This window comes from Triturus cristatus, chromosome 6, assembly GCF_964204655.1.
Source record: "Triturus cristatus chromosome 6, aTriCri1.1, whole genome shotgun sequence".
Lineage (NCBI taxonomy): Eukaryota > Metazoa > Chordata > Amphibia > Caudata > Salamandridae > Triturus > Triturus cristatus.
In genome coordinates this window covers 1830705782-1830732502 of record NC_140589.1, presented here as the reverse complement: position 1 = coordinate 1830732502, position 26721 = coordinate 1830705782, and the positions used below count along the sequence as shown (strand labels likewise).

The following is a 26721-nucleotide window of genomic DNA, read 5'->3' as shown; positions in this document are numbered from 1 at the left end:
ACAAATCAATTCCTGTCTTTTCTCCTCCCAACCCCTGCCCCTCCCACCCACGAGGGATCCATAGGGTACATCTTTAATTTGAGAAACGTTTAATCTTTGATATAACAAAGCTTGGTCAGTGCGCTCGGTTTTTTATGGTGGTGTAGATATGCCTTAAGGCCTCCTTACATGATCTAACACTGTCCTTCTTGCTCTGTCACACTGTTGTGGAGGAGCCATGTCCGGTCAGCGCCCAGGCTGTGGCAGGATGTTGCATTTCCTGCCTGCCAGCCGGGGCCCAGGGCACCCAGGAATTCCCCTGCTACATGGAGTTAAAGGAGGAAGCCGCTGTTCCAGAATCGATCACCTGCTCACCTTCTCCTGACCTGGACATGATGTGCTATTGCTGTGCCCAGCAGAGCCCAACTTCTGCCCCAGACTCGCCACGCCAGCGCTACCTTTTGTCTAAACTAGCAGTTTTGCTGATTTATTAGTAGTGCCAAGTGTTTAACATCCCTGCTTGACAGTGACACTACGAAGCAGCACCCTTTATTTTCTCAGCATAGTTAGACTTGCTAAGTCAGAGATGTCATGTGATTATTGTTCCAGCTGGAGAGAGGTCAGAGTTTTCTCTACTGGCAGTTTTCACTCTGACAATTAAGTAGCGTAGAGAGTTCATATGCCTCCTTCAAAAAAGCAAATTGTATTGTACTGTATTGTATGTGGATAGCTCAGTGGGTTGCTGCTTTTGTCACAGAGAGCCCTTCGTTACATGTGGTTCAGCCGCACCTGAAGCTGAGGTTGGGGTGCAGGGCGCTGATTTTTTTTAGAAATTGAATAATAGCTTCAAAAGCACCTACTGCAGAGTTTGACTTCCTTGTTGCTTAAACGAGTGTGTAATTTCTGATATTTGTCTATTTCCATTGACTACATACCATGATTATGCTCGCAAGAAAGTGCCACTCTAAGTGTTACACATCTAGTTGTTGCCTGACTCTCGTAAATCCACTGAGTCTATGAAAATGTCACACATAAGCAATCTGAAACATTAGCAGCTATACTCAAATGGATGTCTTTTCTGATATTTATATGATTCCCTCGTCTTCATTGCTTAATTTTGCTAGCGAGAAAGTGTCACTCAGTCGTTGAAATGTCACTCATAATTACAATGAAAATATGAAAATGTCACACATGGCAATCTGAAACCTTGGCAGCTTTGGGGTCCATTCAGGCCCTGTGCTGTCATCCACATTCACACTATCCTCTGCATTGGCGCAAACACAGCAATCATGGCAGTCCCCTGGCAGTGGCAATTAAAAAAGCCAGGGTGAAGAGCATAACATGGCTTTTAACATACCGGAGTCTTTTGTGTGTCTGCTTAGGTTTGTGTATTTGCCTACATTTGTATGCCTGTTTTTTGTAAGAAAAATGGGTGGCACTTTGTGTGTACATGTCTGCTCGGCGACAAAGGTTCATAAATAACGTAATACAGAGGGTTAGTGGGTGAGTGAGTGGATAGATGAGTAAGCAAGGGTGGATGTATGAGTGGATGGATGAGTGAGTGAATGGATGGATGGGTGAAAGAGGGTGGATGATTGAATAAAAGGGCGGATATGGGTGGATAAGTGAAAGATTGGATGGATGAATGAATGAAAGGGAGGGGGGATGGATGAAAAGGTGGATGATGGATGAGTGAAAGGTGGGATTGAGAGAAAGGGTGGATGGAATGAAGAGTTGGATGGTATAAAGGAGTGAAAGGGTTGATGGATAGATGAGAGAAAGGATTGATGGATGAGCTAAAGGGTGGCTAAAGGGATGTATGAGTGAAATGATGAATGGATAGGTTTAAAGATGGATGGATAGGTTTGGATATGAAGGTTGGACAGACGGAATGGTGAAAAACTGAATGATGGATGAAAAACTGAATAGACAACAGAATGTAAAGAGTAAATGGTGGGCATCAGTAGGTAAATGGTAGGATGAAAGGATAGATCGATGGAAGAGACCAGAGATATCTTCTGGGGAGGGTCATGATGATTTGCTTCATTTTCTTGGTGCCATAAGAGCTTTGGTTCGAAGTGGGGGTATTTTCAGTTTCTTCCTACTCACATGCCCAAAAATATATAGTATTGTGCCAAACAACAGCATTTAACAGTATGGCATTAAGAAGCTGCAACTATTGCAAAAAAAGGAAATGTTAACATATTATCGCATTTCTCTTTCATTTTGTGTAATGAGTTAACCTGCTTTTTTTATATATACACAATTATCATGTGTTTTGTTGAGTGCTGCAACTATTATAGAAGTCGTTAAGTATCATAATGTCTTGCCCTTAGCCCCACCCTGGCCCCGCCCACTCACTACACCTCTATCTCAATTTAATGAGTACCTGCACTTATTTTTTCCCATTTAAAGCACTGTCCTGGACCCCGGCTCAGCGGCATGCTGGGCATCCACACAGCACCTCTGAGCCCGGGTCCAGCTTCGGAGAGGGCGTGGGAGGACATCACTAACGACGCCACCGAATGCCACAGGCATGTCGCGGTTTGGTTATGTAAGGATGGGACAGCAACCAGCTGTGGCCCGTTCATCACGTGCACTGGGACGGGGGAGGCGGTTATCAGAGCAGGGGTGAGGGGTCTAAGAGCTGCTCGACACTTTACTAACGGAAATAGCACCCCTTCTAGAGGCCCGTAATGAGGAGCGCCAGGGAGATGTGCCTAACTGGCCGGAGCTGCCGACTTTGGAACAAATGTGAACCAGGTTCCGGTCCAGGTGTCAGCGCAATATCCTGTGATATTGGGCAACACTCTTAACCTCCCCCATGTAATATATATATATATATTACAATTCGGTGCTTATAAAAAGCGCTCTAAAGCCCTTGTGCCAAGTTCGCGCTATATAAACTGCAATAAATATATAAATTAAAAGGAGGGATGCTGAACTCTTAAGTGCATCTCTCCACAGAAGGCGGTCTAGGGACAGTGCAACACAATATAGTAGCAACCAGTCGATGAACGTGCGTCAGAAGGTGTCTTCTCCCTGGGGCCCGTTATTGACGCCTCTGGCTGAGCCCACTTCAAAGACTTGTGGGGGTTGGGGGGGTACTTCTCTTGAAGAGGTGGGACATGCCCCTGTCAACCTGATGGCCAGCTCGTCCCTGAAAAAGACCGCCTCTTTCTTCTACGTCCCCTCCCGCTTCACTACACCTGAGGGCCGGGGAGTCCCCTGAACCCACCCCCCTGCCTCAGTATACCTGCAGGCAAGACAGCCCCTGGACGTCCCCGACGCCCCTTTCCACCTCATCCAGGGAACACCTCAGTACACCTGACGGCGGACCGAATGGGGCAGCCTATGCCTACCCAATGGCCGGCTCATCCTGGATTGGGGCAGCTCCTTGGACGCGCGCCATGTCCCTGCGTACCTGACGGCCGGACAGCCCCCTGGACGCCCCCATCCCCCTGCCTACCTGAGGGCCGGTTGATCCCGGGTGGGCGTCTTCCTGAAGGGAGTGACCCGGTGATCGTCGGGGCTCAGGCTCCCGCAGGGGGAGCGGGATGGAGAGCGCACCGGGGTGGGAGACATGTCCCTCGTAGGAGGCCAGTCTGCCGGAGATCAGGGCACTGGCGGGGGCATGTAGGCAGCAGCCAGGCTCCGATCCGCCCCTACGGGGGCTCAAGAGGAGGGGCCTGCGGCAGTAACCCTTCAGGGGCTCCAGGACAGCCGCAGACGGCGGAGCGCTGACCGGCGCTTCGCAGCACTGGCAGGGACAGATTTATGGATCGTATTACAGGTCCGTCGAGCTGCGGAGCCCAGCAGCCTGCCCTTCATAGCAAGACTGCTGGGGAGGGAGCAGGCACGTGCAGAGCGCCCCACGGCCACGTGGAGGATTGAGACAAGTTCCAGGGAAGGTGCAGCGACGACTACCAAGGGTGGCCACTGGCCACCATCACGGTGTATGGGAATCTAAGGGGGCGCCTGGTCAGGCAGGCATGGGGTGACACACCTGACTCAGAGGACAAGCTCCAGTACAAGAGGGACCCGGTCTCCTTGGTCACAGGCACGCCAAGCATGGCACTCACTCTTCAGCACACCTGCACTCCCAATACGGCCCCCCACTCCCTCGGTCGCATTCAACCACACAAGCACCCCAAGCGTGAAATTCTCACTCGACCTCACATGCACCCCCAGTACCGAATTCATTCAGTTCCACTCAGCCAGACATGTACCCCCAGTATTGAGCTCACTCACTCTCACTCGGTCACCCAGTACTGAACTGACCTCTCTTGCCCACATATGCATCCCAGTACTGCACTCACCCAGGCTCTCTCGGCTGCACATGCATCCCAGTACTGCACTCACTCAAGCTCTCTCGGCTGCACATGCATCCTCAGTACTGCACTCACTCGGGCTCTCTCGGCTGCACATGCATTCCTAGTACTGCACTCACTCAAGCTCTCTCGGCCACCCAGTACTGAACTGACCTGTCTTGCCCACCCATGCATCCCCAATACTGCACTCTCAGGCTCTGTCGGCCACATATGCATCCCAGTACTGCACTCACCCAGGCTCTCTCTGCCACACATGCATCCCAGTACTGCACTCACTCAAGCTCTCTCGGCTGCACATGCATCCCCAGTACTGCACTCACTCGGGCTCTCTCGGCTACACATGCATCCCAGTACTGCACTCACTCAGGCTCTTTCGGCTGCACATGCATCCCTAGTACTGCACTCACTCAGGCTCTCTCGGCCACACATGCATCCCAGTACTGCACTCACTCAGGCTCTCTCGGCCACACATGCATCCCAGTACTGCACTCACTCAAGCTCTCTCGGCCACCCAGTACTGAACTGACCTCTCTTGCCCACACATTCATCCCCAGTACTGTCGGCCACATATGCAACCCAGTACTGCACTCAGGCTCTCTCGGCCACACATGCATCTCAGTACTGCACTCACTCAGGCTCTCTCGGCCACACATGCATCCCAGTACTGCACTCACACAGGCTCTCTCGGCTACACATGCATCCCAGTACTGCACTAACTCAGGCTCTCTCGGCTGCACATGCATCCCCAGTACTGCATTCACTCATGCTCTCTCGGCTGCACATTCATCTCCAGTACTGAACTCTCAGGCTCTGTCGGCCACATATGCAACCCAGTACTGCACTCAGGCTCTCTCGGCCACACATGCATCCCAGTACTGCACTCAGGCTCTCGGCCACACATGCATCCCAGTACTGCACTCACTCAAGCTCTCTCGGCTGCACATGCATCCCCAGTACTGCATTCACTCAAGCTCTCTCGGCTACACATGCATCCCAGTACTGCACTAACTCAGGCTCTCTCGGCTGCACATGCATCCCTAGTACTGCACTCACTCAAGCTCTCTCGGCCACCCAGTACTGAACTGACCTCTCTTGCCCACACATGCATCCCCAGTACTGCATTATCAGGCTCTGTCGGCCACATATGCATCCCAGTACTGCACTCACACAGGCTCTCTCGGCCACACATGCATCCCCAGTACTGCACTCTCAGGCTCTGTCGGCCACATATGCATCCCAGTACTGCACTCAGGTTCTCTCGGCCACACATGCCTCACCAGTACTGCACTAACTCAGGCTCTCTCGGCTGCACATACATCCCTAGTACTGCACTCACTCAAGCTCTCTCGGCCACCCAGTACTGAACTGACCTGTCTTGCCCACCCATGCATCCCCAATACTGCACTCTCAGGCTCTGTCGGCCACATATGCATCCCAGTACTGCACTCACCCAGGCTCTCTCTGCCACACATGCATCCCAGTACTGCACTCACTCAAGCTCTCTCGGCTGCACATGCATCCCCAGTACTGCACTCACTCGGGCTCTCTCGGCTACACATGCATCCCAGTACTGCACTCACTCAGGCTCTTTCGGCCACACATGCATCCCAGTACTGCACTCACTCAGGCTCTCTCGGCCACACATGCATCCCAGTACTGCACTCACTCAAGCTCTCTCGGCCACCCAGTACTGAACTGACCTCTCTAGCCCACACTTGCATCCCCAGTACTGCACTCTCAGGCTCTGTCGGCCACATATGCATAGTTTAAGTTAAGATATCCCTTGTGTCATTATACAAAAAACAATCTTATCCACACATATTCTATCCTATACACACTCTAACAATTACGTAAAGGAATATCTTATTCTCACAGCCAACACTTAGGTCATATTCATTTTATTGCACTTTCTTGTATATAAAAACAGGTCACGTCAATTATGTGATATAGTACTCTTCTTAAATTTTTTTTTCATAAAAACAATACATCAACAATATATAAAAACAACATTATAATGTAACACGATTTTCAAAGAGAAAAAACCTATATCATAAGACACTACAATTTGTCATCAATTAGACAGATCACACAGAACAATATATGCACTAAGCCTGGATGAGCTCTATTTTTTCATCTGCAGGACAAAGTGTTTCCACAGGTTCTGCCACACAAAAAAAACAAAGGGCGTCAACGCGTTTCGATGGTTATGTCTTATTATTCCATCTTTTTCAAGACTAGTATTTCGGGTCTCTTTGTTATTCACACTTGATAGATTGTTACAGCTAACCTTTTAACATGATCCTGGATCAAAAATCGTTATTGCAGGAATCTCTTGTTTGTACGTTTGTTAAGATGTCCTTTCCAATGCGTATTAATTATTCACTCTGATATGCCTTCATAATTGAGTTGTGGTGATAATTTTCTTCCCTTATGAGGACTTTCCACCTTCTTACCGGGGGCCAACCGGTACTTGACTCCTTATTTTCTTGTATTCACAGACTTAAAATTAGATGAAAACAGTCAGAATCCTGCATCCGTCTTCTCGCGTCCGTGTGGCCACATATGCATCCCAGTACTGCACTCACTCAGGCTCTCGGCCACACATGCATCCCAGTACTGCAATCACTTGAGCTCTCTCGGCTGCACATGCATCCCAGTACTGCAATCACTCAAGCTCTCTCGGCTGCACATGCATCTCCAGTACTGCACTCACTCAGGCTCTCTCGGCCACACATGCATCCCAGTACTGCACTCACTCAGGCTCTCTCGGCCACATATGCATCCCTAGTACTGCACTCACTCAGGCTCTCTCGGCCACACAGGCACACCCACAACTGAATTCATTCAGTCCCACTCAGCCACACATGCATCCCAGTACTGCAATCACTCAAGCTCTCTCGGCTGCACATGCATCCCTAGTACTGCACTCACTCAGGCTCTCTCTGCCACATATGCATCCCTAGTACTACACTCACTCAGGCTCTCTCGGCTGCACATGCATCCCTAGTACTGCACTCACTCAGGCTCTCTCGGCTGCACATGCATCCCTAGTACTGCACTCACTCAGGCTCTCTCTGCCACATATGCATCCCTAGTACTACACTCACTAAGGCTCTCTCGGCCACACAGGCACACCCACAACTGAATTCATTCAGTCCCACTCAGCCACACATGCATCCCCAGTATTGAGCTCACCCAGGCTCTCTTGGCCACACATGTATCGCCAGTATTGAGCTCAGCCAGGCTCTCTTGGCCACACATGCATCCCCAGTATTGAGCTCACCCAGGCTCTCTTGGCCACACATGCATCCCCAGTATTGAGCTCACCCAGGCTCTCTTGGCCACACATGCAGCCCCAGTATTGAGCTCACCCAGGCTTCTCTTGGCCACACATGCATCCCAGTACTGCACTCACTCAGGCTCTCTGCGCCACACATGCATCCCTAGTACTACACTCACTCAGGCTCTCTCGGCCACACAGGCACACCCACAACTGAATTCATTCAGTCCCACTCAGCCACACATGCATCCCCAGTATTGAGCTCACCCAGGCTCTCTTGGCCACACATGCATCCCCAGTATTGAGCTCACCCAGGCTCTCTTGGCCACACATGCATCCCCAGTATTGAGCTCACCCAGGCTCTCTTGGCCACACATGCATCCCCAGTTTTGAGCTCACCCAGGCTCTCTTGGCCACACATGCATCCCAGTACTGCACTCACTCAGGCTCTCTCAGCCACACATGCATCCCTAGTACTACACTCACTCAGGCTCTCTCGGCCACACAGGCACACCCACAACTGAATTCATTTAGTCCAACATGCATCCCCACTATCAAGCTCACCCAGGCTCTCTTGGCCACACATGCCTCCCCAGTATTGAGCTCACCCAGGCTCTCTTGGCCACACATGCATCCCCAGTATTGAGCTCACCCAGGCTCTCTTGGCCACACATGCATCCCCAGTATTGAGCTCACTCAGGCTCTCTTGGCCACACATGCATCCCCAGTATTGAGCTCACTCAGGCTCTCTTGGCCACACATGCATCCCCAGTATTGAGCTCACCCAGGCTCTCTTGGCCACACATGCATCCCAGTACTGCACTCACTCAGGCTCTCTCGTCCACACATGCATCCCAAGTACTACACTCACTCAGGCTCTCTCGGCCACACAGGCACACCCACAACTGAATTCATTCAGTTCGACATGCATCCCCACTATCAAGCTCACCCAGGCTCTCTTGGCCACACATGCATCCCCAGTATTGAGCTCACCCAGGCTCTCTTGGCCACACATGCATCCCCAGTATTGAGCTCACCCAGGCTCTCTTGGCCACACATGCATCCCCAGTATTGCGCTCACCCAGGCTCTCTTGGCCACACATGCATCCCCAGTATCGAGCTCACCCAGGCTCTCTTGGCCACACATGCATCCCCAGTATTGCGCTCACCCAGGCTCTCTTGGCCACACATGCATCCCCAGTATTGAGCTCACCCAGGCTCTCTTGGCCACACATGCATCCCCAGTATTGCGCTCACCCAGGCTCTCTTGGCCACACATGCATCCCCAGTATTGAGCTCACCCAGGCTCTCTTGGCCACACATGCATCCCCAGTATTGAGCTCACCCAGGCTCTCTTGGCCATACATGCATCCCCAGTACTGCACTTACTACTCAGTCTCACTCAGCCACACATGCAAATCCCACTTTACTGTTTACCACTAGTAAAATAAACAGAAACGATCTTAAGTAGAGATTTATTCAAATTAAAACAGTTAAACATGATGACAACAATGATAAATTCCTGGACAGTCTGTCTTTCTAGCCTGGGAAGCGTCACCAGTTGATACATTTCCCGTCAAAAAACAGAATATTTGGAGTCAATAGTTGGCCACCGCATCCTTGAAACATAACAAGCTCCATTAGGTCACCTGCCACTCCTCAGGCTGCTCAATCGGTGTTACCGGCCTCAAGACATCCCTTACACTGTCAGCATTCATGAATCATGAGACCAGAAAGAGTCAACCCTAAAGATAACCAGGGGGAAGAGTCAAGCAAATTCGTCACCTGTCCACGGTTTCTCAATGGCCACCTGCTAAGATGCCAACCCCAATTCAGGTTAGAGGCCTTTGGGAGTTGTTGGACAAGCGCCCACTGTACAGTATGTATCCAACAGACACTTATGTTGAAAATGTGTAAATTGTGGTCAGCAACCAGTGAACGGTATCCCAGCACTGGATTGATCTGACCCCAGAAACACAAACTATGGAATACCAGACATGGATAAAAACCATCTGTTGAGCTCTGCAGAATACCAACATATTTTGTTGACTGCAGACCCTCAGAGGAAGGTTTTTCAATGCCTTCAGGACAAGAAAGGAAAAGGCATGCCCTCCCACATGAGCTTTGTTGATTGTGTAAACACAGAGGTTCCGACGTACATGCATTTGGAGGCAAGATTAAAGAAATATGGAAGCAAGTTGGCTTTTCAAAGATAATTCTTGTACTCCGGGTAGTGAGTGTAAGCTGCCAAAATGCCTGGATATCGGATCTTTGCCAGGCTGGATTTCGAATAAGTTGAATTAGATATATCAAACTCTAGGGAAGTCCCAGATTCAGAGTCCCAGAGGCTGTACCGCCCCAAAAAACACCAAGGCCTAAATCACAGCCATTCGAAAGGCGACCAATAATAAAAATGGATATTTGTCGGCATTTTGAAGTACATGAAACTCATACCTGTGAATTTATTTATCTGAGGCCTCCGGAACAGGGAGGATCCTGTACAATTCTGTTGATAATCCATTGTGGAAAACCACTTTAAGTAGCAAGTAACTCATTATCCATTATTAAAACCTCAGAGAGGTACACATGGTTAAGAGTAGAAAACCAAATGGTGTTAATGGATTTTGGCCGGAGCATCTGAGACTGCACTTTGATGGATTCAATTGTTCCAGCAAAATCAAATCAGAACAAGTGAACAGCTCTCCTTCAGCATAAAAGTAACATGAAGGGTGCGGAAGACTCTTACCTATCCCTTGAGAAGTTAAATATGTGCAGGAGCAATTCAACAGCTACATTTTCAGATGTATGAGGATGACATTCAAATACATCATGGCCTGGTCTCCATGGTGCCCCACAGAGATCACCTCAAGCAACTGAGCCTCCACCTACTTTATGCTATCCTCATTAACGTAACCCGTCCAATGTGGGAAAATACATAATGAAAGATGAGTACCTACCCTCAGTGTGTCTCTTAACCTATGAGTTTATAAGCTCTATTGAAGACTGGACTCTGAATGGGGATCTCTGAAAGACATGTTTTAATATGGAATAAGTATGTAGGTTGGAAAATTCAGTCTGCACATGGTTCTCTCCTTGATTCGGTCATTTTCTGGGGACATTTCTCAAAGTATTGGGAAAGCCTTTGTCTGTTCCACAGGATGACATAGCATCACTTTAAGTAATCCCTGCACCATCTCTGAATGCTTGATGAAGTGACTGGAAACAAAAACCTGCTGCCTTTGTCCATGGTGGAGTTTAGAAGATGTTCCTTAAGGGGACACTTGGCTGAAATTCAGGGGCGAGGAAAAATACTTATTTTGTGCTTTTCAATTTGAAGCTTTTAGGTCCTTTCCATATCTCTTCTTTGAAAGCTTATTGAATAATTCAGGCTGGACAGCCAACTAAAGAAGGCCTAAAGAGAGAAAAATACTTACCTGTGACAATCCTCAATTTAGTTTTGGGTCTCACCTCCAGCAGCGCATGCACTGCATGTCCTCTCACTTGCGAGAGACATTGTATACAACACTGGAGTTGCAGCCCACCCATTGCTTAACATTCGTTGCCTTCATTGTCACTCAAATTTGCTGCCTTCTAATTGGCCAGTGCATGCAAATTTCATTTCCTCTTCTTTCGGCTGGAGCATGAACCAAGTACTGAATGTGTTCGCTTCATTGCTGTCCTTCTGCTGATTGCACTGTGACTGAGGTACTGCTTTTATTTTTCTTCTTCCCTGTCACCCTTGTTGAATCTCTTGCTATTTGTAGCTATATTTTATCATGCTACACATACCTCAAATAAGCTCTTTTATCCTTTAAAATTGATGTTTATTGTGACATCAGAAGTTATCTGCTTTTACTGTGAGAACAGATGTTATCTGCCTCCAAATGTATTTTCACTAAGACCTGGACATTGGGCAATTGCTTTCTTTCCGAGATGGGATTTTTGCCAAATGTCATTTTTTTTTCTTCTGTTTTTCACACATGGGGAGATTAAACAATTTGCTCAGACTCGCAGGAGTGTTGTGCCGAGACTTAACAAGCATTGGCAAAGCCAATATCTCTAGCCTTTGAGACTTTTGGCTCGGACATTGCCTTTTGTTACTTTAAAAAAAAGTGCATTAGTGCTGGCTGTGTCGTAGCACTTGTTAAAATTAGTTTTAGCTGCACAGCAAACCATCCATGCTGCTTTACACCACGGCTACAAAACATTGCTAAAGCCTCAAAGACGAGACTTATTGGCTTTGCCAATGCTTGTTCTATTTAGTAGTTTTGTTGACTTTACATGAACTGGTCCATTTCTGTTGTTTGTAGCATCTTTAAAATGTATCAACTCAGTGCATTATGTGCTGCACAGTCATATATGCGAATTGGGTATTTTTAAGTCTTTAGTGAATATATCACTTTCATTTTTAGGTGTTGACTTGACGTTTGTTTTTTAAATTAGGAACCCTGGACATTGTGTGATTTATTTTATTTTTTGCTTAACTGAGTTCCCTGTGAAACCCACACACGTCCCATAAGAGATGCCCTACCTTCACCCACTTCCAGAAACAGCAAAAGTTCTTTTATGTCTATAATTCCTCCCTTTGTGTAAGATCACATCAACCAGGCTTAGTGACCGTCCTGGCCTATGGAATCAACCATCCTGCTTAGTGAGACCGGTCAGAACTTCTAAGATTTCCAATCGGATGACCAGAACATTTCTAAATCTAGATAAACCAGCTGTATCAGGCCAGCCCCAAAGTTACAATATTGGTAATGATGGCAAGCAGGGTCACTGTGAAGATCATGTCCTATACCTCAAGATTTACAGGGGCAAACCCCTAACATAATGAAAATTGGTACCACAGTGAATATCGGCCGAAAAAGTATGGACTACACTATACCTGGCTCTAAAATTAACAGCATACCTATGGAGAAAACAGCTGGAATCAAGTCCTGTCCCTTTAAATAGGTCTTTGAAACCTAGCAATATCGGAACAGGCACATTTGAAAAACAGAGCCACGTTGAATGCAACGCCCTGTGCGCCCTAAAATGTCCTAACCATTATCTAAAACACACGTTTGTTGCTTCTGTTCTATACGTGTCATCTGTTTTCGTGTGCATTCTGAAGGTTTTAAAAGGTGGCATACTGCAGCAATATTAAACAAAACTAATGGATACCACGGATAGTCATTTTTTTTTTTTTAAATGACCTCATTCCTGGTCAGACAGCACAAGGATCTTTCATAATCAGTGTGTGAAAGCTTTATTCACAGGTGTCGAAGGATGTGGAAATGAAATGAGAAGGACAGTTTGAGTATCATAAAAGGACACTTTTGTGAAAAGGCTCAGCAGGTTGTAAATGCTTCGAGTTGGAGTACTTAAACCCAAGCCTCTCAAGGAAACACCTACAACACGAGGAAGGAGGTCACCTACAACACACCTGGGCCAGCGATCTCTAACTTTACGAATGACATACTTGTCTGTATCACTGGATACTTTCTACTATGCATTTAAGAAAAACTATATCGCAAAATACATTTTAATCAAATATTTTTCATTGTGTTTACAATTTATAACTTTATTTCCTATGTGTTTATGTGGCGCTATAGTTTGGATATTGCAAACTTCCCAAGGTTCAAGGTGATATTATACCCTGATTACACCTCACAAGGGAAATGGGACACTCTCAATAGAGGGAACGTGTTGAAGCTTGGCCGCCATCCTTCAAGACTAGAAAAAATTACCTGGTCTGATATTGATGGAGTGGCTTTTCGTCCTACCCCGATCCCGGTAATAAAAATGAGACCACGGGAATAACTTTCTTCAGGGCAGAAGTGGCAAGCGCCATGAGAAGGAACAGAAAACAACTGGAAAGCTGGGGAATCCAGATTAGAGAAGTGGCTTCACCAAAATACACAGCTGTTTTAATGGGAAGGATTGAAGACTTACATACAAACAAAAACCAAACCAAGGGCTGCAACAAAAGATAAATGGAATTGCAAATTCCATCCTAAGGGGCCGAGAATTATTGCACTTAAGGAAGGACTCTTGCAGATTTCAACAAGCAAAGGAGGGGGCACCCGCCAATTTACTATGCAAGCACAGAACTCAGTCTGGACATGGCTTCCTTCTGCACTCAGCTTATGTCCCTAGGGAACAATCACGGAACAACAGAAAAGAAGTGTTAACCCCAAACCTAAAAATCTGCTCATAGAATATACGTGGGTTAAACAGTGAAGCTAAAATGCCAATTATAAGCAAATTAAGGAGTTTCGATATCATTGCTGTACAAGAAACCTGGGCCCTGCAATCGGCTCCCTGGCCAGATTTTACAGTTTATGAAGCAATGGAAATAGCCTCTCAGACAGGGGGCGACACCTCGGATGGGGTGCCAACCTATGTGATAAATGACGTGGCAGGAAAAGCCACAATTCTGTGTAAAGGGCATAGCGATGACATCTTCCTCAAATTATCACTGACCAAAATCGTTAAGGCAAGATCTGACCCCACATCAGTCATCCTAGGTTGCATTTATTTGCACCCAGCCAGGGAAAAACGAGAGGCAACAATAAGCACTTTACTTCCAGCTTTGAGGAAATGTTCAGCACTCTATCCGGACGATATAAGGAGTCAATATCAAAGGCCAGATATGCATAGAGTCAGGGTGGCATCTTTCTTGAATCAATGGGGCCTACAAGTGCTAAATGGGAGATTTCAGACCGATTCGCCAGCGGCTTACACACATGCCCCTTGTTTTAGAATGGCCACTCTGGACTATATATGGGTGTCAATTGCACATTTTCAGACTATCCAAAAGTTTGCCGTAACATCAACCATGGCAAGCGACCATGCAATGCTCACCTGTGAAGTCTCAGCCCTGCAACACGCTCATCCTAAAATAAGACCAATCGGTTCTGATGAACAACTAGAGCCAGTAAAGAAAGTAAGTTGGTCCACGAATAGCCAAATCAAGCTCGGAGCAAGGGTAGGCCTGTTCCTGGACAAGCTCCAACAAGAAAGCAACACCCCAATGATGGCAAATTAATGGGAATCGGTAGTGGATGACCGGATGGAAAATGTAAACATTGTGGCAAAGTCAGGAACAGATAAAGTACCATCAAAATCCCACCAACTAGCTGAAAGTAAGCAGCAAATCGCAACCCTACAGCGTAGCCTTAACAATGCAATGTGCAGGACTAGAAAGGACAAAGGTGAAAATGCACAACTATGCACACAGGTCAGTGCAATCAGACAAGAATAAAGAAAAGCCTGGTATGCTCATAAGAGGGAGGAGGATGACTGAAGGTGGAAAAACCCATATGAAGTTCTAAAATCAGAGGAGAATCTGGGTGAATAAATGCTTTAAACCAGACCATCAGCCAACCACCACAAACACTGTACCTAATGACTAGAAAAATCATATCCAAGCCCTCTTTGTGGATCCCCATGATCAATGACTGTCTTGGTAGACGCAGAGGGATAAGAAATAATGGGCCAATGAAAAACACAGAACACAATGGTGACAATAGGCTAGTGGCACTGGATGATGCAGAAACCCCAAAAGTAATATCAGCCCAAGTAGTACAAATTATTAAGCGAATGCGAGTAGGCGGGGTGCCAGGCCAAAACGGCAGTTCAGCAGCAGTATATAAATGGGCAACACTTAGATGGGTGGCAGTGATGGTGCCTTTGTTCCAGGAGGGCCGACTAGGGGGAAGCATTCTGGAGACATGGAGAGGCTCACTCCTAGTCCCAATCCACAAACAAGCATTGGCATAGCCAATAGGTCTCGCCTTTGGGACCTTATAAGTGTTTAGCCAGAAATATTGGCAATGTTTTTAAGGTATGTTGTAGAGCAATGTAGCTGGTGTGTTCAAAACTGTAAATTTTGTGTGCAAGTTATGCTTAGTGTAGTGACGTTAGGGCAGTGGCATGGTGTGGAATGTAATGGTGAGTTGTGATATGATGTGTATTGGTGGTATGTCATATCACAGGGAGGATGGCACAGGAGCATCGAGAGGTGCCTGCTGGGGATACACGCACCACCCAAGACACATAAGGTGGCCAAGTAATAAGCTGATCTTGCGGTGTTTCTAAACCAAAAGGCCCATCACCATGAGATGGAAGGTACCTGGGCCCCCTGGACGAGAAACTGGAACCGGGTGGAAGTTGGAACCATGGTACTCAGAACGGAAGAAAGGAAGGCGCTGAAACCCATGGGAGGACTGTGGTCATGGCGACACCCCATTTTTCTTTTTTTTTTGCTGATTTATATAGAGCGAACTCGATCCAAAGGTATTGGAGCGCTTTACATGAGCACCAGTTACGTTACACAAGGACTGTTACCGTGTTGTTGCTCGGTAGGCTTAAATTACAGTCTCCGAGCACTATTTTCTCAAATAGCTTAGACCTCTCCTAACGCTTTTTTTAAAAAAAAATTTTTATAGCACACATTTGCAATGCAATAGGTCTTGCATTTGCGAGAGTTTAAGCTCTTGGCATTGTAAATGACAATGCCTTTTATTTATCTGTTTTAAAAACAACACATAAATAAAAGACATTGTCATTTACAATGCCAATAGCTCAAACTGTCACAAATTTGAGACCTATTGCATTGTACATGCTTGTTTGAAAAAAGGGTGCTTGAAGGCCGGGTGGAAGAAACTTTCCTTTGCAAAGGGATGTACTTCCAATCCAAGTACACTCACACCGTGGCACGGACTCTAGCATGACACAGACTTTACAAATAAAAAATTAAACTGAGGTGCATGTATAAATCTCCCCTTACACCACAAACTAGCATCCTAATCAGTCCTGGAATGTCACAGCTCACTTGATACCCTGCAAGCCTTACCTAACCAGCCCAGCAGATTAAGCTCCCAAGCGCCTGCATTCACGTCTCAAACAGGGGGTTCTCTAAACTGTTTTGTCTTATGGACAGCACAGCTTTCCTGGCTGTCTGTACAACGTACTTGTTCTCAAGTCTCGTTACCATCACCAATATGCTATCGATGTATTTCCATGCAATGACACATAACTAGGACGTGACGCGCATGTCACGTGATGTTTACGTCGTTGCAGAGGGTCATTCATCTAATGGGAACTAGTCTCTACCTTCTTGGTTATTTCTGTTGTGTCAGGATGCAGTGACTACTCCAACGTTGGTGAGTACTGCGGAGATCATCACACTTAGGAGAAGTGGGGGCGCAAGGGGGTTGGGGACATTTTGCCTGGTAATTGCGGCAGCCGCGTGAGGTGTTCAATGTGCCTTTGCACGTACTCTCTACACCTTGCCAATGCTGACGGCACATTGTGTACGTTCATTCGCAGCGCGGGGTATATTTTACCTCAGTAATCAGCGTACAAGTGCACCGATTACCTTGCTTTATGTACACCAGACCACAGAATATAATTAGCAGCTACATCCTTAGTTGCCAAATGTCCTCTATGTTATATGCAACACCTTTAACAGAGTTTGATTTTTAAGGCAACGACCACTTGCATATCACGTCATTTAAGACACTATAATGGTGAAAACGAAACCAAAGTCCAACAACAACAAGCAGTTCAGAAGTGAAAAAAAAGGCGAATGCAAACAGTTGTTTTTAGGCACTCGTGCTTGCATGCCCCTGCGGGAGCGAGCAGCGCATCTGTTTTCAATTACCACGCGCGCAGCTGCTCGCTCCCGCAAGGTGGATGCCAGCACAAGCACAAGTGTGCTTGAAAAGGAGCAGATCGATGACTAAAGGCCCTCCTAGGGCAGTGCATGCGCACTGCCTAGGCAAGACCTAAAAAAAAGAAAAGGGAGCAGAGTAGAAAACACCTGGACCCCTAGGCCTCTGGAGGACCTCTGTGGGCCAACTACCCCTCCTGTTACCTTCAGTAAGTCCCACACTGCAGGATTGCTATGGGGACTTTATTGTCAGCCCCCTTTATCTACAACTATTCAAACACGCCTCCTGGCACACTACTAGTTGGGGGATAAAGTCCCCTTGGCTACTGTGGGTCCTTGGGGGCAAATAACCTCTCCCATTACCTCCAGTAAGTCCCACACAGTGGGATTGATAAGAGGTCTTTGGAGGCCAAGCCCCCTTTCACCACCACTCTGCAAACGCATCTCCTGGCACATTACTGGTTGGGGAATGAAGTCCTCTTTGATGCTGAGGGACCTTGGAGGCCATTACTACTTTAAAAAAACATAGAAATTCACTGAAATAAACAAAGGGGACAGGGATGTTATAGTTAGGAGTTAGCATTTAAAATACCTTAGAAATTCACTGAAAAAACCAAAGGTTACAGGCACATTATAGTTAGAAAAAGGTATAAATTCTTTTTTACAAATTCACTTAAAAAAAACAAAAGTTACAGGGACGTTCTAGTTACGAAATAGAACTAAAAAAACCTTAGAAATGCACTGAAAAAACCTAAGGTTACAGGCAGGGTATAGTTAGGCTCAGATTTTACTCGCACAAAACCAGTGAAATTCAGCAGTTATTGTTAGCTGAGCTAATTATAACTTGTTCCCCCGCAGTACACTGCTTATGACCACACATATTACATCACCTGATGCCTAACTATAACGTCCCTGCAACCTTTGATTTTTTAGTGAATTCCTAAGGTTTTTTAAATGCTAATTCCTAACTATAACATACCTGTAACCTTTGTTTTTCGGTGAAAAAACTGAGAAAAAAATATATATGTATCAGACTGAACTTTCGAACTCCACTCCAACAAACTTTGGGGAAAATGTCTATATTGGAAGGGGGAGACAGATATAATATTTTAAATCAATTTTAACAAGCATTGAGGAAAGTACATATAATAGGGGACCAGGTTTGGTATGCTACCTCTAGCTCCATAAACAATGGGAAAAGTGCATATATTTGGAGGGAGGGTTAGATTTATTGTTCTAACTCCAGTATCACAAACATTGAGAAAACTGCATATATTTACGGTGCCATATTTACAGATTCAACTTGAGTTCCACAAATTATGTTGAAAATGCATTCATATGGGGGATATCACACATTTAAAATTCTAATTCTAGTCTCACACACATTTAAGAAACTACATATGTTTCGTGGGGAGGGAAGATTTACTATGCTAACTTCAGCACCACAAACATTGAGAAAGTGCTTATAAATGCAAACGTTGTGGGAGCCAGATTTACTATTCTAATTCTAGGCCCACAAATATTGGGGAAAGTGCATGTAACTAGCAGGTTACACATTTACTTTTCAGTCTCCAGTCCCATAAACATTGAAGAAGGTGCTTACATTTTTAGGGAGGGAGAAGTAAGAGTTTCTAACTCCAATCCCACAAACTTTTGTGAAAATGAATATATGAAGGGTCCAATTTACTATTCTAGCTGTAATCCCACAAAAATTTGAGAAGTAAAGATATAGTGTGTCTGCTTAGCTCTCCTTACTCAAATTGCACAATATTTCTTATATATTTAAAATTGGCTAAATGTAAATAACTGCTCCAAACACTCCCAACCACAAATTATCAGGAAAATGCCAATGTTGCTCCCACAGGCAAGCAGAGCCGTGCAGCATCTGCCACCAACTACTATAGCGTTCTCCCAGCTCAGAAACCACCCAGGTGTCCTCTGTTTATTGAATACGCCAAAGGACACTTCCATAAGCAAAAAGTGCCACGAGGCGTCCGCCACCAACTGAGTATAAGTACCCCAATCGAGCAGTTCTCAAAGCGTCCCATGCTTCAGAAGCGGAAATTGAAGAATATACAACTGGTAACCCTAGCGTCTTGTGGCCGAAGGTGTCCGCCCCAACTAAAAGTGAAATTGCCCAATTAGACAATCTTCTAAGTGTCCTCTAATTTGCAAGCGGAGATAAACCAAAAAAGCATTAGGTCTTTGAACTTACTTCAGAAATCCCTGCTTGGTGTTTCGAAAAAGCCTGTGTCCGGCGGCAGCAGCGGTAAATGAGTAAAGCGCCGTGCTGCTGCCTATATTCCTACCGATGTGTATCCACGTTCCTTGCAATAACGTGCACATCACTTCCGGAGCCAAATGAACGTTAAACCGCTAACCTGCAGATTGAGTAAACCAAATTCCAATCATTTCCGATCGCCCATGGTGCGTTAGCCCTAATTCACCGTAAATGCTCGCAAAAGAAAATAAAAAAGGTAAAACAAAAAAATACTTTTTTTATATAAAGGATTATGCCTGGAAATGTGTTAGTGGTCATAAACGGAAAGTACCAGAGTCACTGTTCAGATAAAACAGTAACCAGCAATCACAGTATTCCATAAATGTAGTGAAGAACGCCTTTTATTAACACTTGTGCAAACAGCGCCTCGCGCTCAAAGTAAAAAAAAAAAAAGATATTCAGCGTCCCGCGAGTCGAGCACCAGGCCATCTGTTTTGCTTTATCGCGCACGCGTCTGGGCACGATAATTCAAAACAGATGGTGCCTGTGCAGGTAACCGCAAGCAATAGGCCACACGCACAAGCGTGTGGTGAGCTTTTTGAAGCCCCCTTACTACAAGTCTTGCCAGAGCAGCGCATGCACGCTGCACTAGGCTCGACCTAAAAAGGCTCTCCAGCACGCCCCAAGAACTATCAACTGATGGCTCTGCTAGATGTCGAAGGGAAGTGTTAAGCCAGCACCTTACCCCAAGAGCTGCTAGGCTGGGTAGAAGAAAGCAAGCTGATTCCCACAACTCAAACCGGCCTCCAAAGGGGCTGCCATATTGAAGATATTCTTATTTGCATTGCCCATTTGATAGAAGACACACTAGCAGGAAAGAGAAGGGCTCTGTACTTAGGATACATTGACTTTCAAACCACCTTTGACAGTGTATCATGCCCAAGACTAAGGGAAACCCTACATAAAACAGGGAAAGGTGGAGGGATAGCTATTATCCACCGAGCCAATTTTAAAGTTCATATAGAGAACATTTCGACTCTCCCAGCAGAAGCACTGCAGTTCCGCATAAAAGTGAATAATTTACAGATCTTCCAGGGCATTTTAATATATAGACCCCCTGGACCAAGAGGAACTTTCACGCAAACATTGATGTCGCTCTTGGAATCGTACACTGACTGTCATTCTTTTACGGTCCTAGGCGACTTCAACTATCATCTGGAGCTGATCAATAATGCTGAAACTGAGAGACTTCTAGATAATATGGCAGCTCTCAATCTAACTCAGATAATAGTAGGGCCCACGAATACAGCTAGTCCTACGCTGGATGGGATTTTTACTAATGGAGCAGACATTTCCTTTTCTAAGGTATTGGAGCTACCATGGACTGATCACAAGGCCATTTATTTTAAGCTTAAAAGTATAAAAAAACAGCCCACAACACAAGCAAGTTTGACCAAAACTCCCATGAGACGTTGGGATAAAGTAAAGGAGGGTGTGTTTGAATCAGTATTAGGTCCAGGTCCTACTGGACGAATTGGCAACAATAATATCACTGTACAGCAGTTTAATAACTGGATTCTGGGAGCAGCTGACAAGGTTGCACCAGTTAAACTAGTAAAAATACAAAAAGGGAAGTTACCTTCCCCGTGGTATACTACTGAACTCAAAAACCTAAAGATTGTTTGTAGAAAGGCGGAGCGTCTCTGGAGGATCAACTATGATAACTCAAAGAAAACACTATATAATCTTGCTATCCGTGAATATAAGGAGGCAATAGTGGCGGCAAAAAAAGACTTCTTCTCAGTTAAAATCAAGGAGGCGGGTAACTCCTCCAGAGAATTATTCAAAACAGTTAACTCATTGATGAAGCCCCAGCAAGTCAATATGTTTAAACCTGACCAGACTTTTTGTAATGCTCTCGCAGAACATTTTCAAGAGAAGGTCAAGGTAATCTATGGTAAATTTCTTAACGACACACAAGCTCAGAATTCCTTAGGGTCCCTCACACAGTTTCCATGTAGGCTGAATAGTTTTAAACCGATGGGCAAAGAGGAGGTTATGGACATTTTGCTCTCTCTGAAATCCGGAGCACCAACTGATCCATGTCCCCCCTCTTTCATGCACCGTGCAGCGGATCCAATTTGCAAACATCTCACTCCGATTCTGAATCAGATTATAAGATCTGGTCAGTATCCCGCTATTTGGAAACGCGCTGCCATAACCCCCCTTTTAAAAAAATCTACTCTGGACCCAGCCAATGTCACTAATTATTGCCCCATTGCTGGCCTTCCTTTCGCAGCTAAGGTATTGGAGAAACATCTGAATAAAGGACTTACAGCCTACCTAGATTCTAATAGTTTGTTAGATCCGTCACAACATGGCTTTAGGCCACGGCATTCGACGGAGTCAGCACTGGTTAGGGCGGTTGAGGAGATTCGTAGGGCAGTCGACAGTGGGGGAAAGGCAATCTTGGTACTTCTTGACCTGTCGGCTGCCTTCGATACTGTTAATCACCTGGCCCTAGCACAGCGGCTGAGGGAAACTGGGATAGAAGGTACCGCCCATACCCTTCTGGCATCCTTTTGTGGAAATATGGATTTTTCTGGTCAGTTATGTCCCCTATCTTGGACCCCAACGGTTCTATGTGCATGTCACAAGTACATGTATGTTCCCTCCAGTTCCAGTTATGAAGACGCAAATACATGTGCGTCCACCGTCAACATGTCCTCTGTCAGATCCGCCATGAACAGGCCGGATATTCCATTCCTAAATATGAAAGGCCACCGGCTTTGTATGGTTCACTTATGCCATTTTACAGTCCAGGCAAGTAGGCCCTGATTCTGTCATCAAAACTCCTCTTGCCTTCTGCCTCTGAAAGCTCCAGTCTGAGCCTGCATCCGTGACCATGAACTCTGTTTCATTCTCTACGCGGCTCCCGAAGCCTGACATCAGCCTATTCTCTGCCAAGAACTGTATTTCACCTTCGAATTATCTGCTTCCCCCTCAGCCGATGCATTCCTGCCTAGTAGTTTAAGTAAACATTCTTCCAGCTACTGAGCAAAGGCTCGGCTTCTCTGTCCTCATGCAAGTAATTCATAGCCCTGTTACCATGGAATATTCCTACCCCCTCGCATCCAGTGTAGACACTTAGACGCTTGTACACGCACGCACAGTCAGTATAGAATAGATTCTGTCCGAGAGTCCTTCTTTTGTGGATAACATAGTTCTTTAAACATAGGATGTTAGATATGATTTGGGATTAGGTTGACTTGACCCCCCAGACTTTTTGTCTCCACATGTAGAGCTAAATGTCAAGTCCCCTTCACCCCCTAGTTACACGTCAATTACACGTCATGCTGCTGCGCGCGCATCTAGGCCAAGTATTATCTTATAGATCCACCTATGTATGACATCATAACCAATTATGTTCCTTTTTACTCTTTATTACACCCATTTTTGGTTACGCAGACAAATCGTCAATTTCCTTATCAAATGTTACGCCTACTGCATTCGCTTCATTGTAATGTATGTACTATAAAAGTTACTTCTTGTCAATAAAGTATGTACTTCACTTCCTGAACCCCCGTGGTGATGGAACTTGGAGCATCCGATTATAATCGATCACTGGAATAAAGCCCATTCCGAACCTCTAATATCACGGATTCAGCCTCTCATTTTACTGAGCTATTTTATAATGTTTCTGTATCAAATTCAGTCCAGGTAAAGGAATTTTATTTACCACATGATGGCGCCCGAACAGGGACACTTTCTCATCTCACGCGCCGGCGGTGAGTTGCAGGCCCGGTCTCCTGCCACAGCTGGACGGACAATAACGCGTACCAGCAGGATTTCCTGTATCTCCCTCCGGTCAAGCGGGGGCGACTGAGACTGCGATCAACACCCAGACGAGGCGGTGAGAAGTGCGAAGTATCCCGACCAGAGCCTAGCTGAGAGAGCAAGATCCGAGGTATACAGAGACCCACCAGTTCGAAGTCAAGCCCAGTTTCCGACGAGTCGAGTCGAGTCCAGTCCGGTTCAAGTTCAAGTTACCGAGGCCTTCCGTTTCCGAAGCTACCCGGTGAGTACCATTACTGGGGAGGCATTTCTGACGTGCACATAGGTTGTGCCGGTCAAGACGGGTTTGGGTACACAAATCCGGTCTGCACTGTTTTAGCAGTGTATCTGTACTGTTTAGCAGTATATCAAGTATTCCGAAGTATCTAGTTATAGTCAAGAATTAAGCTTGGTGATTAGTTATGCAGACGATCATCATTGTTGTTTATTTTAAAGGTTAAAAAAAAAAATGTTTAATGTTTAATGTTTAATGTGTTAAACGTCCTGCATATTGTGGTATGAATGGTTGTTCATTAGTGTGCTTTCGTATTAAGTGTGTTCAAGATTAAGTATCAGATCAGTTGTCAATATGCCGCTCTTTTCGAAATTAAGACAGATCACTACTAGAAAAGGGGTACTCGAAGAGGCCGTCCCTATTCCTCCTAGGGATACTCCAGGGCACTTCATGTATCACAAACATGGCTTAGACGCTATATTATTTCTTGATTTATGGGTAGACTACACCAAGGGATTACCAGAAAGTCAGAGGTGGCCCGCAGCGGGAACCTGGGATGCAGAGTGCATCATGAAAGTCGAGGAAGAGTTATGGAAAAGGAAAGTCAGACAGTCACAGAAAGACGCCGTCGAGTTATGGCGTAAAGAATCTCATAGACGTACAGAAAAAGCACGTAGACAGGAAGAGAAGAGTAAAGAGAGTTCAAACAAAGATCGAGAAAATCTATTAATTGAGGAAGGTATCCGAGTGAAATCAGAACAAGTAGACAGACAGAGAAATGCCCTTATGAATGGTATGTATCCCCTTCTGGCCGAAGGATTACCTAAGGCTACTCCAGAGATACCGAAAGACTTGCCACCCCCATTATTCCCAATCAAGGTACATCCTAAGGGGCATCCTAGAACCGCAGAAGATGTTTTTCTTTCCTCATATTTAGATGACGCAGCTCCCGAGTATGCTAATTCCGCCCCACATAGACCGCATACCAGGGAGGTCTCACGCCAAGATCCAGCACCCGTATCCCTACAGCAACAAATCGAGTCACAAGTTCCGGCAAGCACATCTGTTTCTGCATCTGTTCCTACAGGTACTTCTATAGCTGTGTCCACACCTATAGTTGCTGTGTCACGTTCGACGAATCCTTTCACACCCGACGCCCCAGATGGGGCCACGGGAGGTGCTACCAATATTTTTTCTACGCCACCTAGAATAAATAAACTTACTTTTCAAGAGTCAGCGCATTCACGTACACCAAAATTCGTAAGTTCCCGTGCGCTTAAGGAACTTCTTATAGATTGTAGATATGACCCGGTGCCCGGTAAAGAGGACGAAATGACCCTGGCATCATTGCGTATCAGACGAGCCGCAGTATATTTAGGGAAATTACCAGGAATTACTGCGCATCTAGATAATATATATCATTTTGTCCAAACAGGGCGAGATCCAGAATGTATTAACAGAGCTATGGAATACCAGAAAGTAGAGATACAGGGGGAACTGTTACGTTTCCTCATAAACTGTGTGATCAGAAATGTAGACCGACCGGGGGTAGACCCGGAAGCAATGCAAATTCTTACAAGATGGAGCCAGAATATATCAGAAGGAAGACATGATAAAAAAAATTGTATAATAGCCATGTGCCGAAAGATCCGTAAAGAAATAGAGCGCCTACACGAAGAGAGATTAGAGGCAGACGAGTTCGAACAAAGCGAGGAAGAAGGGTCAGGACTGCCCGCAGGACAGTCGGACACCATAGCCTATGTAGGTAGAGGAAGATCTTGTAATAGGAATCAGACTAGATGTCATACTGACTCAATACGTCCGATATGTCCAGATAATAACAGGAATTTCCAAATACCTATAATTAATATAAGGTCTAACGAGCATTCGTTCCAAACCGCCGACAAGCTACTCCGAGAACGAAGGGGTTATCATTTTCTCGATTCTATGGATGAACAAGATTTAGCCAGGGCAGCTGTCCATTGGGTGGACAGTCCCGGAAAATATAGTGATGATACAGTAGTACGCACATTTTTGAATCTCACCCCAGATGAACAGAGGTTAGCTGGGATCTATATGATTCAACAACTCATTATACTATATCGGAGTCAGCATTCGGACCCTGGTCCCTTACCTGACATATTGACTGAATTGCTTATGAATAAATGGAGAGGTCCAGGTACTAAATTAATTAAAGAAATTCTAGAATCAAGAAAGCAGTATATTCTTTTTGTATGCTCAGAGCATGTTTCATTGCCCGTCAAGGAAAGAACCACGTATCACATGGATAGACAGAATCCCTTACGAGAAGTGCACCCAATAAAAGGCGAGGACAACTAGTTTAGGCGCGTATTTGTATATACGCCCATATCAAAAATAGAATTGTTGCAAATGAAGAAAGTGGTACCCAGTCATGACAAAGATCCAGCGGGTTTTCACCGAGAAATTAAAGACATGTTACTCATGGGAGAGTATACCTATCCCGACATTATGACAATATTAAAGGTGTTGATGCCTGCTGGCATTTATGAGAAACTCAAGGAAAAAGAGTGGGAGGTAGGAGACCAAAAGATAGAATGGTCAGTGTTAGAAGCGGAAGAAAAGGCCCGAACTGCAGGAGCAGGACTTGGGGATAAAACTAAAGCATTACCAGGTTTACTAGTACAGGTACTGCCACGTTTATTAACTACGAAAAAGGAAGATTGGGGTACAATTTCAGCCTGTAAACAGAAGCAAGATGAAGACACTAGTGATTACTATGCTAGATTCGAAAAATGTTTTGGTATAAATAGTGGCATAAAAGCAAGTAGCGAATCATACCCGCATCTGTTTGTAACAAAATTAGTAGAAAATGCCCTGCCCCCAGTAAAGAATAGAGTATTAAAATTCGAGAGTACCTGGCAAGGTAACACTCCATCACAAATGTTACAAATGTTACAGTACCATCACAATAGAATTAGAGAGGAACAAGAACATGAACACAGACGCATGAAAGACACGAAAATGAAAATGCTAGTTTCCCAGACAGTTCCAGCTGAAGGACATAAAAAGGGTATGACACATTCCGATTCAGCAGGACCTGTAAAAGGGACATGCAATTATTGTAAAAAGCCAGGTCATTACGTACACGATTGTCCAGTTTTAAAACATAATATCGCCATAGGTAAAACACAAGAAAGATCA

The 26721-nt window shown here is 45.6% G+C and overlaps 2 protein-coding genes across 8 annotated transcripts in view; one reads left to right on the top strand and one right to left on the bottom strand.

Moving 5' to 3' along the window:
* The window catches only part of LOC146822122 (uncharacterized), a 517517-nt gene that overhangs the window by 79089 nt on the left and 411707 nt on the right, over window positions 1-26721 (top strand). The window lies entirely within an intron of this gene.
* MAPRE3 (microtubule associated protein RP/EB family member 3) overlaps window positions 1-26721 on the bottom strand; it is a 767705-nt gene that overhangs the window by 361463 nt on the left and 379521 nt on the right. The window contains exon 1 of one of the 7 annotated variants that reach the window (XM_085613225.1): window positions 3449-3728. The exons of the other annotated variants lie outside the window; for them this stretch is intronic. Within the exon in view, the coding sequence (XP_085469351.1) occupies window positions 3449-3564 (116 nt within the window). The 5' untranslated portion in view covers window positions 3565-3728. Of the gene's footprint in view, window positions 1-3448; window positions 3729-26721 lie in introns of those variants that run through there. 7 annotated transcript variants of the gene reach the window in all.